Genomic DNA, 14,471 nt, shown 5'->3' with positions numbered 1-14,471 from the left:
CTCCTCTCTCCATGTGGGATGTTGCACGGCCCTCGTGGTTATGCTTCTGATATTTAATTACGTGGGGAAACGTTCTAGACACTTTAAACAAAAATCGTAGGACGTAAGACTATGTACAACATTATCCGCATTCTCTGAAAAACACACGGGAACGCTAAAAAGCTGCCCGAGCAGAGTGGCTCAGAGGTTATAGGCGGTTTTAATTTTCTTATTTATACTTTGTTGGGTGTCTTTAATTTTTAATAAGGAATATCAGTGACTTACCTATTACTTTGGTAATCATAGTTGTCAAAAATGAATGTTTTACACACGCACACGCACACACACACACACACACACACACACCCTCAATCGTGGTCTCCCCAGGAGCTCCAGGCTGATGCAGACGCTTTGCCAGAGCGAGGCAGTAATAACCTGCCCTCCTGGCCATTAGTTCATGTGACCTGGAAGCCTTTGCAAGCCAGAAATAGGACGTCGCTCTTTCCTTCACACACACTTTTAAGTGCCTCTCATGCGCCAGGCCCTGTGTGGCTTGTTGGGCGGCGGGGAGGGGCACGGAACAGACACAGCCCCCTCCCTGATGGGGTATGAACCTAGACACAGAGCTGCGGCGGCCAAGGGGGCGAGGGGGCCAGGCTGAGATCCAGGGAGGCCCCGGAGGGAGAGCAGGTGCTCCGGGCCCTGAAAGATGGGGCGCAGGGAGGGCTGACACGCGCCAAACCCACCCGCACTGGACATACGGCAGTAATGCAGCGAACGCCCTAGGCTACAGTTCACCAGGCACCGTTCCGGTGTGTTATTACCCCAGATTAACCTCATCGGATTCTCCCACTGGCCTGATGAGCGAGGAACGTTATCAGCCCTGTTTGAAGACGGGGAGAATCTGACACCTGGAGAGCCTGAGTTCGAATGAGGAAAGGGCGGGGCCCGTGGGGCCCGTGGGGCCCATGGTGCTCTTGTTACCTTGATGGTGCTGGATGTTGGTGTGGGTGGTGGGGCCACACTGGCTGCTGAAGAAACTGAGGTAGGATCGGTCTCAGGACCCAGGGAGTCAGTGAGAGAGTCAGGCTCACCCTGCTCTTCACCCCACACCCCGGCTCCCACCTGAGGTTCCCCCTCCTGCCTCCCGGCCGAGAGCTCTTGCCCCCCAGCCTCATTCCCATTCCCGAGGCTGGTTCCCACCCCAGCTCTGGCCCCAGCCCCAGCCGTGCCCGTGGTTGGGCCGGGCTGCTACCCCCGCACCCATGGGCAGCCCGTCCTCTCTCCCCCGCCGCTGAACAAGAAGCCACCTGACACCCCTCTTCCGAGAAGCCTCCTCTGGGCACCCCGGGTGTCCCCAGTGCTCACAGTGGTGCGCTTCCCGTTCATTGTATACCCCCGGCCCCCCAAACTGGGCCATGAGCCCCTGGGGCCGGGCAGCCATCTGCTTGCCCCAGGCCCAGCACCCCCTCCAGCAGAGCGTCCGCGCGTGGACTACCAGCTCCCCGCTTCTGACTCCCTGCGCAGCGTCTGCACTGTGGGAAGTAACACTGAGCCCTCCCTCTTGGGGATCTGTCCGCAGGTTCCTCCATCTGGCACCCGGCGTGCCGACAAGCAGCCAGAACTGAAGACAAAAACAAGGTTGGTGGAATTTACTGCTTGCTCTGGTGTGTTCTTCGGCGCCCATGTGCCGTCACCTGCGTCTGATGGCTCGCTGGCTGGTCACACCAGGCCACGGGCCAGGTGTCATGAGGCCTGGGGGTGCTGAGGATGGTGCGAGGTGGGGCGGGGCATCTCGGGGCCTCCTGTCCTGGCCCGCAGGCCTCTCCATGGGTCCAGAGGGCATGAGGGCTGCAAAAGTTTGGGGACAGCTATGACATGAGCAGGTCTCCAAATAGTCCCCAGACCGTCCACACTTGGGACACCAACTGCAAGGTTGAGGGGCCCCAAATTGTGATCAGTCTCAGTCATTCATGGGAAGGACTCACAGACTCCCTGAAAACTCTGATAGTCACGGTTGGGGTTTATTACAGGAGAGGATACATGTGGAATGAGCCGAAGACAGAGGCACGTGGCGCAGGGCCTGGGAGGGGGGCAGACACAGAGCTGCTCCTCTGCCCTGGAGACTGGACGGGGGACCTGCCAGCCTGTGTAGGACCGCATGCCCGGAGTATTGCCCAGCAGGGGAGCTCTGTGTCCAGAGATCTTACTGGGGCTCCATTGACTGACTGACTGACTGACTGACTGATTGACATAGTGATTTCACTAGGTCCAGGTGGCATGACCCTAGACCACCCCAGATCACACGGTTGGTCTCTCCAGTGTGTCCGGGTCCCATCCTAAGACTGTTGGGTGTGGTTCACCCCCTCCCTGAACGGACACTCTGACAGTGGACACAGATCACCTTCCAGGGTCAAGGGTGCAGGCCGGACCTCTCTCTGGGCGAGGCCAAATTCTCTACCGCTCAGAGGCCCAGCTGGGCGCCAGGCACAGGTGAGGAAGGAGGTGGGCACGGACCTTGTTCTCTCGGGACTGACGTTCCAGGGAGAGACAGAAATTGACCCTTACACAAGCAAATTTGCAGCAAAGGCTGTTGGTGGGGGACCGAGGACGCCAGTGGACGGGAGGAGGGGAGGCCGGACGCACGGTCAGGAAAGGCCTCCGGAGGAAATGGGGTCAGTCTGCAGGCTGAGACTTGGCGGTCCTGGAGACAGGGCCCCGGGCAGGGCGGACAGACCCCTCACCCTTAGCTCTACAGCGTGGACACAGCCCTATCAGCAAGCCCAAGCTGGTCCCATCCCCAGAACTTGCAGGTTTGGGGAATTTCTCGTGGGGCTGGAGGGAGACCCCACAGACTTGGGCCTCTGAGCTTCACAGGGGTGTTGGCTGGTGGAGGAGACACTCCCCACACCGGCCCCCGCAGGTGGGTGGGCCCCAACCCAGTGCGGCAAATTCTCGATAGGCCTGCGCTGAAGGCAGCCAGCAGAGGGACAATCCCCCATTTCCCTTAGAAATGGCTTCCGGTGGGTTTGGAAGCCCCCGCTTCCCACGCATCTCTCACGGCTCACCCTCAGTCATTCAGCACAACTTCGCCAAGCCTCTGGCTGTGCCAGGCCCTGCTCTTGGCCCAGGACACCGAGGTTGATGGAGTCCTGCCCCCACATGCTCTGGGCATGCGGGGGCACACGTGCACATCATGTCTGATGGCCACGGGGACCCGAGCACAGGGGGGCCCTGGGCCGGGATAGGAGGGCTCCGTGGAGAAGAGGCACCTCCTCTGTGTCCCCCAGGCCTCCCCTCACCCGCGACAGCCTCACGCTGTTGCTCAACCCCTTTCTGTGGACGCCAGGCTGGGCCCGAAGGTGGGGACTGCGCCCTGGGCTCCTCTCTAGGGCCGGCCCTGCCCTTCATCTGTGACCTTGTTTCTCAAGTGGTGCCGGTTGCTTTGCTCAGAGTCCTCAAGTGTCTACAAAGGCCTCTGGTTTAATCCAGTTCAGAGGGTCCCCTTTGACGCCCGCGGAGAGGAGGCGCGCTCGGCCTGGAGAGCCCCCGTGTTAGCCCTGGTGGACACAGACCGCCAGCTGGATGCTGCTCAAGCCGCGGGCCTGGGGGTGCAGACAGGGAGGGGCCCTGAGGGTTAGAGGCCCAGGGGTCCAGCCCCCGGCATACAGGTAGTGGCAGGAGCTGCAGTGCAGGGGCAAGGCACCCTAGGGCAGGTCTGTGGCCCCTGCACCCTGGGTTAGGCCACACCTGTGTCTGCTCCTCCGTCACCCGAGTGTCCTCGCAGAGCGTGCAGAAGGAAGCAAGGGGCACAGGAAGCCCCACAGCCTGGGAATGGACCTCGGGGGGATCCAGTGGCCAGGCCCACTGCTCCCCAGGCACACAGATGATGCCTGCCACTAGTTTGGCTGAATTCGCAGAACTGTAGCCCAAATTCTAGAACACTGGGACTGGGGCCGGGAGCGCCTGCCCCGCCGTCCCCCTGCCCTGCTCCTCCATCTCTGGGACCACTGTTGCCGCCACTTGCCTGGGCCACGGGGCCCCCCACTGCCAGGGGGCCCAGGGCGCTCACACTGAGCATGTGCAGGATGAGCCCCGTCCCAGGCCCAGCACTGGGCGGGGGGAGCTGTGTGAACGTGAGGTTGGGGGGCAGATCCATGTGACAGCCAACCTCCCAGCTCCAGGGACGCAGAGCGTGGAGACTACGGGAGGAAGCTGTTGATTGTATTTGTCCCTGGGGCTGCTGTGACGAATGACCACACATTTAGTGGCTTAAAGAACCACAGACATCTCCCTTCCTTCTGGAGGCCAGAAGTCGAGGATGGGGGCACAGGGCTGTGCTCGCTCTGGAGGCTCCAGGGAGAGCCTTGTCCCCCTCCGTTCCTGGGTCCGGAGGCCGCGCGGTCTGCTCCTGAGCCCGCCTCTGTCACCACCTGTGCCCTGACCCCCTCCCCCGTGCCCTCCTCACCTGAGATCCCAGGGAGTCCACCCACGGCACCGGGATTGGCCTACCACCCCAGGCTCCTTAGTCGCATCAGGCTGGGAGTCCCTGTGGTCGCACGTGGTAATACGTTCGCAGGCGTGGGCATGCTCGTGTGCTCATGGAGGGCAGGAAGGGCCCAGTTGGTCATGTACACGACTCGGGTCACGGTAAGTGGCAGGGGCGCCCTGGTCTCCCGTGGCTGACACAGCTCCCGATCCCCTCTGTAACCGCCCCTGGGCTACTCCAGGCCTCAGAGATGAGCCAGGCAGCATCCCTCACCTAGAAGTGGCCGCAGGGCCCTGACCTTTGTCGGTGGACCCCTCCCCGAATCCCAACCCGAAGGCCTGCCAGAGGGACCTGGAGGGAGCCCACGTGCTGAGAAGCCTCCAGACCCGTCTCCTGAGAGTGACCGGGTGAGAAAGGGGGAGTCAGCCCGCGGCCGGCCCACTCAAGGACAGGTCGGGAGGGCCAGCCCTGCCCCTGGATTCTGGAGCCGGCCGTGGAGCTGGCCTCGGGGCCTGCAGGGAGCCCAGGTCCGGCCAGGCCTGGCAGCAGCAGGCCCCTGTGCTCTCAGCCCAGAGGTCAGCCCGCCATGACCGCGGCCACTGGCCCAGAGGTAGGGAGGTCGTCTGAATGCCGGACAGGGAAGGAGGAAAGGGTCATTGCCCAGCCAGGCCTGGCTTCCTGGGCTGTGTCTCTGCAGACGCCCCGCGAACGTCTGGTGCCAAGGCCGTCCCTTGAGAAGAGTTCTCTCCTTGGTGCCGTGCCCGAGGCTGGCGCGCACAGGGCCTGCCCTCTGTGTCCTGGGACAGGATCCAGGCCCCGGTCATGCCTGCTTGTCCCGCATTTCACCCTCCCTCCCTCCTTCCGGCCCCTCAGAGCCTCCTCTGTCTCAGAGAAGTGAGAACAGACCCGGGGCGGGGCTGGCACACGGGTCCCCTTATAGATAGTTCTCCTGGCCAGACTGGCTGATCCTGGCCTGCAAGACAGGACAACAGAGCTGTACTTTCCTGTACTGTTCATTTCGTGCAAGCCGGTTAAGGAGCATGAAGCAGCCAGCTCCGGGTCAGCCCCTGGTCCGCTCGCCGAGGCCGGCCCCTGAGAAACAGCAGAGGTGGTGCGGGCATCACTAACTCTCTCTGAAAGTGGCCCCCAGGTGGAGCTGGATCTACTGCTACCTGGTAATCCAGACAATAGCTAACTCACCATTAATTGACCAGTAACCAGTCATTTAACAAGTGCCCCTCCTTGCTAGGCTCTGGGACCCATTGGACCAGGTCGGTCCGTGCCTCCGAGTTCCTCTCCAGCAGGCGAGGCCAGTGCTGGGATCCCCCAGGACAGACTAGGAGAGGGAGGGCCCTCTGTCCTCCCTGACTGCATCCCCCGGGGGCACGGCCACTCCCCAGGACAAGGATGGCTCCTGGGTGTCCGCTGAGGGTGCGGACCTGGTGCATCCTTGGTCTTTGGGTCATGTGATCATTCCACGCACGGCTAGCCACTGAGCTCCTGCTGAGCACCTTCTGGCTAGCAGAGATGCCTGAGACGCAGAGATGCCTGAGACGCAGAGATGCCTGAGACGGGCGACCTGGTCCTCACGGGTCACATACAAGTCACACTGACACGGTTCAAGGGGTCCAACACCCACTCCTCTCCATTTAATGCTAGCTGCCCTAGTCGCTGTTACAGGACAGTGTCTGTCTGGGCCAGGCTGGGGATGGTGCTGGGGCTGGGCGAGCAGCCCGGCCCCGTCTGTCTCTGCGGGTGTGAACAAGCCCCTGAGAACACAACTGGGTATTGATTAATTGTGAGGCTCCTTTGGGCGTTTGGAGTCCAGACAGAAAGTGAGAGGAAGCCGGGTCTCTGGGCCCTGGAGGAAGCTCCCGGGACTCAGCTCCCTCCCGTCTGGGGACAGGGCACAGAGGGAGGGGCTGCCCGCTGGGGACAGCTTACAGGGGCTGGAGCACAGCCAGGCCCCGCAGGCACTGAGGCAGCCCAAGCGCCCTGGTCATGGTGGTAGCGCCCCTGGGCCGGGAGGTGCTCCTCGGGCACGGGGCAGTCCTTGGGTCACGCTGCTTAGGCACCCCTTCCTTTAAAACACCGGAGTCAGTCTGCTTTACAGACTGTCCTGAGCCCAAGCTGAGCTGAAGTAACAGCAAAGATGATTTGCTGGCACCGGGCCCCCAGCATGTCATAGCTCTAGTCGCATCCTCAGAAAGGGAAAGTGCCTTTTAGGGAGGTTTTTCCCTTTTATAGAGAAGGAAGCAGAGACTGAAAGGGTTTTTTCCAAATGTATAAAATGTGTACGGACCTCATTTGGGCCCGGCAAGATGGGCCACCTGCACACAGGGCCAGGGAGAGACACACACCCGTTAGCTGTCTCAGGATCTTCTCTGCAAACAGTATGGGATGCTGTGTCTGACCTGGGGGAGGCCGATGACTCAAGACTGCACAGTGGGGTCAGGCTGTGTCCCACTGGCCCTCGGAAGCCCTGGGTCAGTGCCCCGTTTAGCCCTGGGGCACAGCCAGGGCCCTGGGAGGCAGGGCAGGCCCCGAGGGGAGTGGGCGGCCCCATGCCTGGTCCTGGAGGAAGCTGGCCGTCAATGGGAGCATGGGAGGCCCCCACGTGACAGACCAGCACTGATGCGTGGGCGAGTGAGGAGGTGACCCCGAGCATCGCACCCTCTCCGTCTACTCTTTCCTCCCCAGATGCACAACCAGGGCTGCAATCAAGTTCCCCAGGCCTTAGAGGCCTCCCATCTGCTCCTGATGTTGTCCTGTCCTCGCTGCTGTCCTGCTGAGTGAAGGAGGAGCTGGGGGTCCTCTAGCTGGGAGGGGAGGGCTCCACAGCCCGTGATAGTGTCCTGGGCCCACTGCATAACATGCTGCAGACTGGTCGCTCAACTAGTAGAAATGTATCCTCTCCCAGTCCCGGAGGCTGAGGGTCCTGGCTCAGTGTGCGGGCAGGGTTGGTTCCTTCCGAGGCCTCTCCATGGCATGTAGACAGCTGCCCTCTCCCTGTGTCCTCACGCGGTCGTCCCTCTGTGCGTGTCTGTGTCCTGATCCCCTTTTCTTCTAAGGACCCCCGTCAGCTTGGATCAGAACCCACCCTAGTGATCTCATCTTCCCTTAATTACGTCTTTAAATGTCCTCTCTCCAAACAGGGTCACATTCTGGGGTGCTAGGGGTGAGGGCTTCAACATATGAGTTTCAGGAGACATAATTCAGCCTGTGACGTGGCCCTTCCCAGGCTGCTGACACCCCTGCAGTGGGCGTGGGCCACCGAGAGGAGGCAGCCAGGGGGAGCTGTCCGCGGGGTGGGGAGGCAGGTCCGCGTCCTTGGCTGGGGAGGCATGGGAAAGCCAGGCAGTGGGTGGTCCAGGCAGGGGTGGAGGCTGGATCAGGCGGTGTGGGCACCCGCCAGGTCACGCCCTACAGGTGGGGAGAGACACAGGCATAGAGAGTGGGTTGGGAGCTGGAGAAGGAGGGTGTCCATGCAGGGATGGGCGACCCCGATGCAGGGGACAGAGGAGGGGCCAGGGAAACCATCCCCTGGGGCGAAGCAGGAGATGTGATAGGGGAAGGAGGAAGGATGGGGTGGACGTTCGAGGAGCAGGTCACAGATGTGGTGGCCGCGGAGTCCGACAGCGGAGGACCGGGCTGCTAGAATGAGCAATCACCCCCACCCCCATAACCTAGGCGGAAAATAACACCTCTGAGCAGCAACATTCTGGGTAAAAGGATGGCCTTTGCTACCAGAGCCCGCAGAACCACTTGAAAATGCATCACTTGCTCTTGTCCTCGGGAACACAGATAATTTCCGTGCGTGCAAGCCGGGTGATCATCGGAGCGTTTCCAGCCGTGCAGAGAGCTGGCTGCCATGCTTGCAGCCCGCGTCACCTGCTGTGTCTGTCTGATTATAGCTTTCCAGTGGCTCATTCAAGCCTGTGTGTTTATTTTAAGAATTCTTTCAACCTGCCCAAAAAAAAAAAGTCTCATAACTGGCATTTCTGTTGGAGTGTGACCTGTGATAATTGCATCTGGAAGGTTCCAGCATCGACATATTCTGCTTTCATTCTCCTCCTGTCTCCTTATCCAGGAAACCAGAAGCTCTTCCGAGAGCATCATTTCTGTACCTGCTTCCAGCACCTCGGGGTCTCCAAGCCGCGTGATCTATGTGAGTTGGAGAGTGGGGAAGCTGGTGGTGCTTCGATCCGGGCCTGGGTCATTGCTGGGGTGCCCTTGGGGGCTGGGGTGTCCTCAGGCGTCAGGGTGTGGGGCCGGCCCTCTCACCCCTGCCACGGGGCACAGGCCGGTGCAGACTTTTGGAGGTTAACTGGGAGCCTTCGGTGAGGACTGTCATACCACCCGGGGACTGCCTGGTTACACAGCCATGGTGCCCAAAGAGCTGTGCTCACAACTGTTGTCCACAGGGCAGTCAAATCAGTATTGCATCCCCGCGCCACAGCTAAGACTTGTCTGAGTACCTGATACTCAGGCTCACGTAGGACTGGGCAGGCGCTGTCAGAAGTGGTGCAGATCTGCACCTGTTACCCTGGGAAGTGTGTCCAATGTGTTCCTGCGAGAAGCATGTTAAAGATAGTATGTTACACGATGCCATTTTCATTAAAGGGCGTATGTGTATGGGGGTGTGTACAGGTGTGTGTGTGTGTGCATATGGGTGGTGTGTGGGTGTGTACGTGTGCATATGGGGATGTGTGTGTGTGCACATACAAGTATAAAAATAGCAACTACTTCTGGGCTGCAGGTTCAGCAGTGGGAGGTTAGTACTTTTGCTAATTTACCTGTGAGTACCAAACTCCATTGTCTGAGGAAGAGCCCGAGGCTCTAGGTGCAGGCTGGGGGAGGGGCAAGCCCTGGACTGGGTGTCTGGGCCTGGCTCTACCACTGTAAGGAACAGCAGGTGTCTTGGGGCACGTCACTTCTCCCATCCCCTTCCCACCCGGCCAGGACCTCTGTTATCTCTCACACAGTGGGGTTGGATTTGCTCTTCCTGACGCCTTTTCAGCCCTGAATCTCATACTAGTTGGATGCAGAGTCATTCCTGACCCTAATTCTGATGGGTAACAATACCATGCAGTCTAGTCCTCGGGGGAACGTGATGATCACGAGCCCCGAAGATGAATCGCAGCGTGGCCCTTAGTGAATGTGCACTCAGAGGCTCAGGAAGGGGGTATGGAGTCATCAGACCAGCTGTGTGCCCTTGGGTGAGGAGTGAACCTCTCTGAGCCTCCGAGAGCTTACCTGTGCCAAAGAAGACCCACAGTACCTGCTGTCCAGGGCCCGCGGAGGGACAGCGTGGGAACCCTGAGTGCAGCCCTGGGCCAGAGGGAGGACTTTGCATATGCTCACTGCGATGATGATCAGTATGAGATCTGCGCTCGTAGCTCGGCCACCGTAGCAAATAAATCCCGCAGGGCAGGTGGCTCCAACCACAGAAATGCGTTCTCTCCGCATCCGGGAGGCTGGGAGCCTGAGATCCGGGTGTGGGCGGGGCTGGCTCTCCTGAGGCCTCCCTCCTTGGCTTGAAGTCTTCTCCTGCGTCCTCACGGGGTCGTCCCTCTGTGCATGTCTGTGTCCTAGTCTCTTCTTCTAAGGTCACCAGTCTGATGGGATCGGGGTCCACCCTCGTGACCTCATTTCACTTACCTCTGTAAAGAGACCCCATCTCCAAACACAGTCCCACCTGAGGTCCTACGGACTTGGCAGGACGTAATGCAGCCCACGGTGCCGTCAATGTCGTGAGAGATCTTAGCTATGATTCCTGTTACTTCAACGAGACAAGGTCAGTGGAGCGCTTAGCAGGGGGCCCGGCTTCCGTGGCCGCTGTGGCCGCGCGGCACGTGGTGACTGCTCGCTAGGCGTGAGCTCCTCTTTTAAACGATCTGGTGTTTGACAAGGACCGAGGTACTGTCGTGACCATGTGTTGAGCAGTGACGCTGGCCACTGTGGTCACAGATCCTTGAAAGGCCCCATGACGGTGCACAGTGGAGCATTCGACGCACCCCGCACTCCTCCTCCTCCTCCTCCCCCTCCCTCCCCGGGTCGCTGCAGCCACTCTCAGATGCCGCTCAGAGACCTGCAGAAAGTCGTCTGCATCACAGTGCGAAGTCTCGGAGCCCCCACCCAAGAGCACACGTGTCCTGTGGCCACACGTGGGCTCCAAGCACCGCGGCCAGCGCCCAGCCTGGACACGTCCGCCCTCCTGGGCGCCAGGCAGGCCACGGGCCAGAGCACCTGGCTGTCCACTCCTCCCCCCAAACCAGGGTGGTGTGAGCATCCAGTCGGTGCACATCCACGGAACTCCTTCACCGAGGGGGCGTGAGTCCTCTCTCAGGGCTCTGCCCTGCTTTTTCTCTTGTCTCTCTGCTGGGGTCTGCAGTGGGCCTACTGCATACCTGACACCATGCTCAGTGCTGGGCCTCGAGAGGGGGGCCCCGATCCCTGCTGCAGCTTGGAAGGATCCCAGCTTGGAAGGATCCCAGCGGCACAGGAGAAGATGAATACCATGCGCTATCTGACCACCCAGAGTAGCCACCACTCATACTGGGCAGCACGCCCCTAGGTCTCTTTGCGCTGTATTTTTTTTTAACCCAAATGAGGTCATGCTGAATATTGTGTTTGTAACCTTTCTTCAGCATGGCAGTGAATCAGTAACTAGGTGAAGCCGAAAATCAGCATTATTACATGACAGTGTATTATTGGTGAGAGCTTATTGTAACTCTACTGTCGTCGATGGCCATATGTTATTATCGTTTATCATGCTGGACGGAGTATGGAGAGAAAAAAGCAAGGAGAAATCACAGGAACATATACACGTCCCAGTGGCCTTCCGCCAATTAGAGCGTAGCCCGTTGTCACAGCAACCGCCCCAAGGCCAGCAGAGGGACGAAACGGATCTGTGCGCCTGCTGCGCAGGGCAGATGCTGAGGAGCCGGGAGCAGAGCCACTTGTCCAGGGCAGGCGCGAGCGGTGTGGTGCCCTCAGGCCACCTCTCTGATCCGTGCCATTCGGGGATCAGCAGGGGCTGACCCAGGGCTCGCTGACCCGTGCGCAGCGGGCTGACACCCGCAGACGGGCGATGCTCTGATCATAGCGGGGTCCGAGGCAGGGAAGGGGGTCCGCCTGTGCAGGGACCTGTGAATGCAGGCCTCACCCAGCCCCTCATTCCAGTGTCAGCTTTAATCTGAGGCTCATGAAATCCAGAGGGTGGGCAAGATGTAGGTGGTAGTCTCGTCTTGTAAAATGGTCCAGAGAATCCACCTGATTTTGGCAAATGCCCCATGGATTTTACTTCAGTTTGGCAAACGTGTCCCAAGGATCTTGCCGTGCCAGGCACGGAGTTAGGGAGAGGGACTCCGTAATGAAACAGATCGAGTCATGGACCCCCAGAAACCACCAGTCCCAGAGAAGGGGAGACTGGTACACCAGCCAACATCGGCACCTTCACTTAAAGGAGATAAGCATCCAACCCAAATGGTGGAGGGGAGCAGGAAAGGAGATAAGCATCCAACCCAAGTGGTGGAGGGGAGCAGGGACGGTCTCTCAGAGAGGGAGACCTGGACTGAGTCTGGAAGAGCCAGCGGCTGAGCAGGCCAAGGGGCCTGGGAGAGAGAGCAGCAGGTGCTGAGCCGTTGGGCTCCAGACGGCCGGGGAGCCGTAAGGAGCTCAGCGTGGTAGACAGTATGGGCAGAGGAATGGGCCGCTAGGATAAGCAGGTGCACAAGAGCCCCTAGGGAACTGCTCAGAAATTCTGATCAGGGCCCATCCTGACTACAAACGACAGACTTAGGATTTGAACTCAGGTCTTCTGAACCCTGCCCAGGGCTCCACAGGGAGGAGTCAGAGGTCTGAGACATCAGACGTTCCCTCTCTCAAACTATATCACAAATGGCAGCATTCACCCCAAGAGCACCCACCAGCTCATGAGAGCCTTGGAGTCGGGTGGTCAGGGAAGGCTTCCTAGGGGAGGTGGGCTGGGGCTACTGAACCCAGGGCTGAGCCTGGCATGCTGGGGGCACAGGGAGGAGATACCTCAGGGGGAGTGGGCCGGGAATGTCAACCTGCGTTTGGGGACTGCAGTGAGGGCTTGCATCGCGCACCCGGAGACCCTGCCGGAGGATTTGAGCTGGAGGACAGTGTGCTGGAGCTGGAGCTCCAGGGGAGGGCGATGGTGGGGAGCCCGGCTCTGGAGCCCGACGACCCGGGCCTCTTCCCACCCCATACCTCCCTGGCTGTGTGACTCTGGGTGAGCTATGTAACCTCTCTGGGCTCTGCTTTCCGCATCTATGAAGTGAAGGAACTGTGGGTGCCCCCCGTCACGGGCTTGTCGTGAGTATTTGGTGAGCAGATAATAAAAGCCTTAGGCCAAGGCCATCCCAGGGAAGAGCTCACAGTGCTAGCAGCCTCTGTCAGCGATGTCTGTTCAGAGCAAGTGCGGCAGGAATGCCCCCGGAGGCTCTTGCCTGGCCTAGATGTGAGCACCGAGGGCCTGGACCAGAGCCGCCTGGGCTGGAAAGGGACAGCTAGTCCCACCACAGAGAAGAGTGTGGGCCCATGCTGGCCCTGGCCCGGTCACTGGGGGACACTGGGGTTGAGCAGAAGGTTCCCTTGGGGTTCAGGTAGAGCCAAGTTGGTGGGGGCAGCCTGGCGTCCGGTAAGGCCAGGCTGAGATTAATGCTGAGAAGGGGGCATGGTGGGGAAGAGGTGACCACGTGTGTCCGCTCCGGGATGGAGGGGAACGTTGGCACCCACAGCAGGAACACGGGGACCGACACAGATGATGGTTCCTGCTGTGACACCTGAGGATTGTGTGGGTGTGGCCCTGCCCCGCTCAGGGACCTGTTTCAGCCTGCCGCATGGCCTCTGCAGCCCCCTGGAGCAGGGAGGGGTGGTGGGGCGATGCAGGGGAGGGCGATGCAGGAGAGCGGGTGGTCAGGTGGCCTTCACGTGAGCAGATGCAGTGGTTCCGCGTGCATCACCCGTGAGCACCTGCTGCGGGCCGGGTGCGGTCCTGGCCCCACCTGCAGTCCTGTCGCAGCCAGCCAGCCGGTCCAGTGTCAGGCCCTTTGCTGCTATATCTCCAGTGTGTGAGTGCAAATACGTGTGCGAGTGTGCAGTGGTTTGTGCGAGTGTGATCATGTGTGCAAGCGTGTGCTATTACACGGGAGTGTGTGCGTGTGCATGTGTTACATGTGTGGGTGTGAGTTGGGTGTGAATGTGGATTGGTGTGTGAGCGTGTGTGAGTGTATGTGCGAGTGTGTGTGCTGGGTGAGGGAGTGAGTGTGTGCTGTGCCTGCAAGTGTGGGCGTGTGAGGGGGCGTGCGAGTGTGTGTGCTAGTGTTTGGCAGTGGCCGTGAGTGAGTGGGCAGAGGTGTGTGAGTGTATACACGAGCTCTGCTGTAGGCGCGTCCTCTGTGCACGTGCGTACGTGTGCAGGAGTGGATGCCCAGTGCTTGCACGTGTGCATACATATATGCACCCACTGGGTGTGTGTTTAAATGCACGTGCACGGACATGTGTGTTTGCACGCAGACACGTGTATGTGTGCGCATGACTTTAAGCGCCTGCATGCGCCTGTTTGCATATGCACATGTCTTGTGTGTGCACATGTGTTTGTTGCACATGTGTGTTTGTATATGGGTGTGTTTTCATTTGCATGTGCTCACACATGGGTGTGCGTGCGTGCACACATACATGTTATGCGTGTTTGTGGGTGTGCATTATGCATGTGCATCCAGGTATTTGCATGTTCATATAAATGTGTGTGCATTTGCCTCTATGCACACATATGTGGTTGATGTGCCTGTATGGGTTTGTGTGTGTGCACACAGAGATGTGTGTAGGTATGTTTAGGCCCTCGGCTGAGTCTCGGGGTCTGCTGGGCTCTGTGCCAGACAGGTGACAGGCTCTACCTCTTTGACCCTGGGGCTGTCCTATGCAACCATCTGTCCCACTTGGCAGGGAGAGAAGTAGAGGCTCAGAGAATACA

The 14,471-nt window shown here is 59.7% G+C and overlaps 1 protein-coding gene across 15 annotated transcripts in view; it reads left to right on the top strand.

Annotated features, from left to right (window-relative positions):
• ABLIM2 (actin binding LIM protein family member 2) overlaps positions 1–14,471 on the top strand; it is a 92,930-nt gene that overhangs the window by 26,178 nt on the left and 52,281 nt on the right. For all 15 annotated transcript variants that reach the window (XR_014143115.1, XR_014143117.1, XR_014143119.1 and 12 more), the window contains exons 6-7: positions 1,562–1,620; positions 8,559–8,636. Coding sequence is in view for 1 of the 15 variants with exons in the window: in XM_081812677.1 (XP_081668803.1) it covers positions 1,562–1,620; positions 8,559–8,636 (137 nt within the window). In the remaining 14 variants the exon portion in view is untranslated. The remainder of the gene's footprint in view (positions 1–1,561; positions 1,621–8,558; positions 8,637–14,471) is intronic.

The sequence above is a fragment of the Leptonychotes weddellii genome, chromosome 2, assembly GCF_054177405.1.
Source record: "Leptonychotes weddellii isolate Sample4059 chromosome 2, ASM5417740v2, whole genome shotgun sequence".
Classification (NCBI taxonomy): Eukaryota; Metazoa; Chordata; class Mammalia; order Carnivora; family Phocidae; genus Leptonychotes; species Leptonychotes weddellii.
This window is presented reverse-complemented; position numbering and strand designations above follow the sequence as displayed.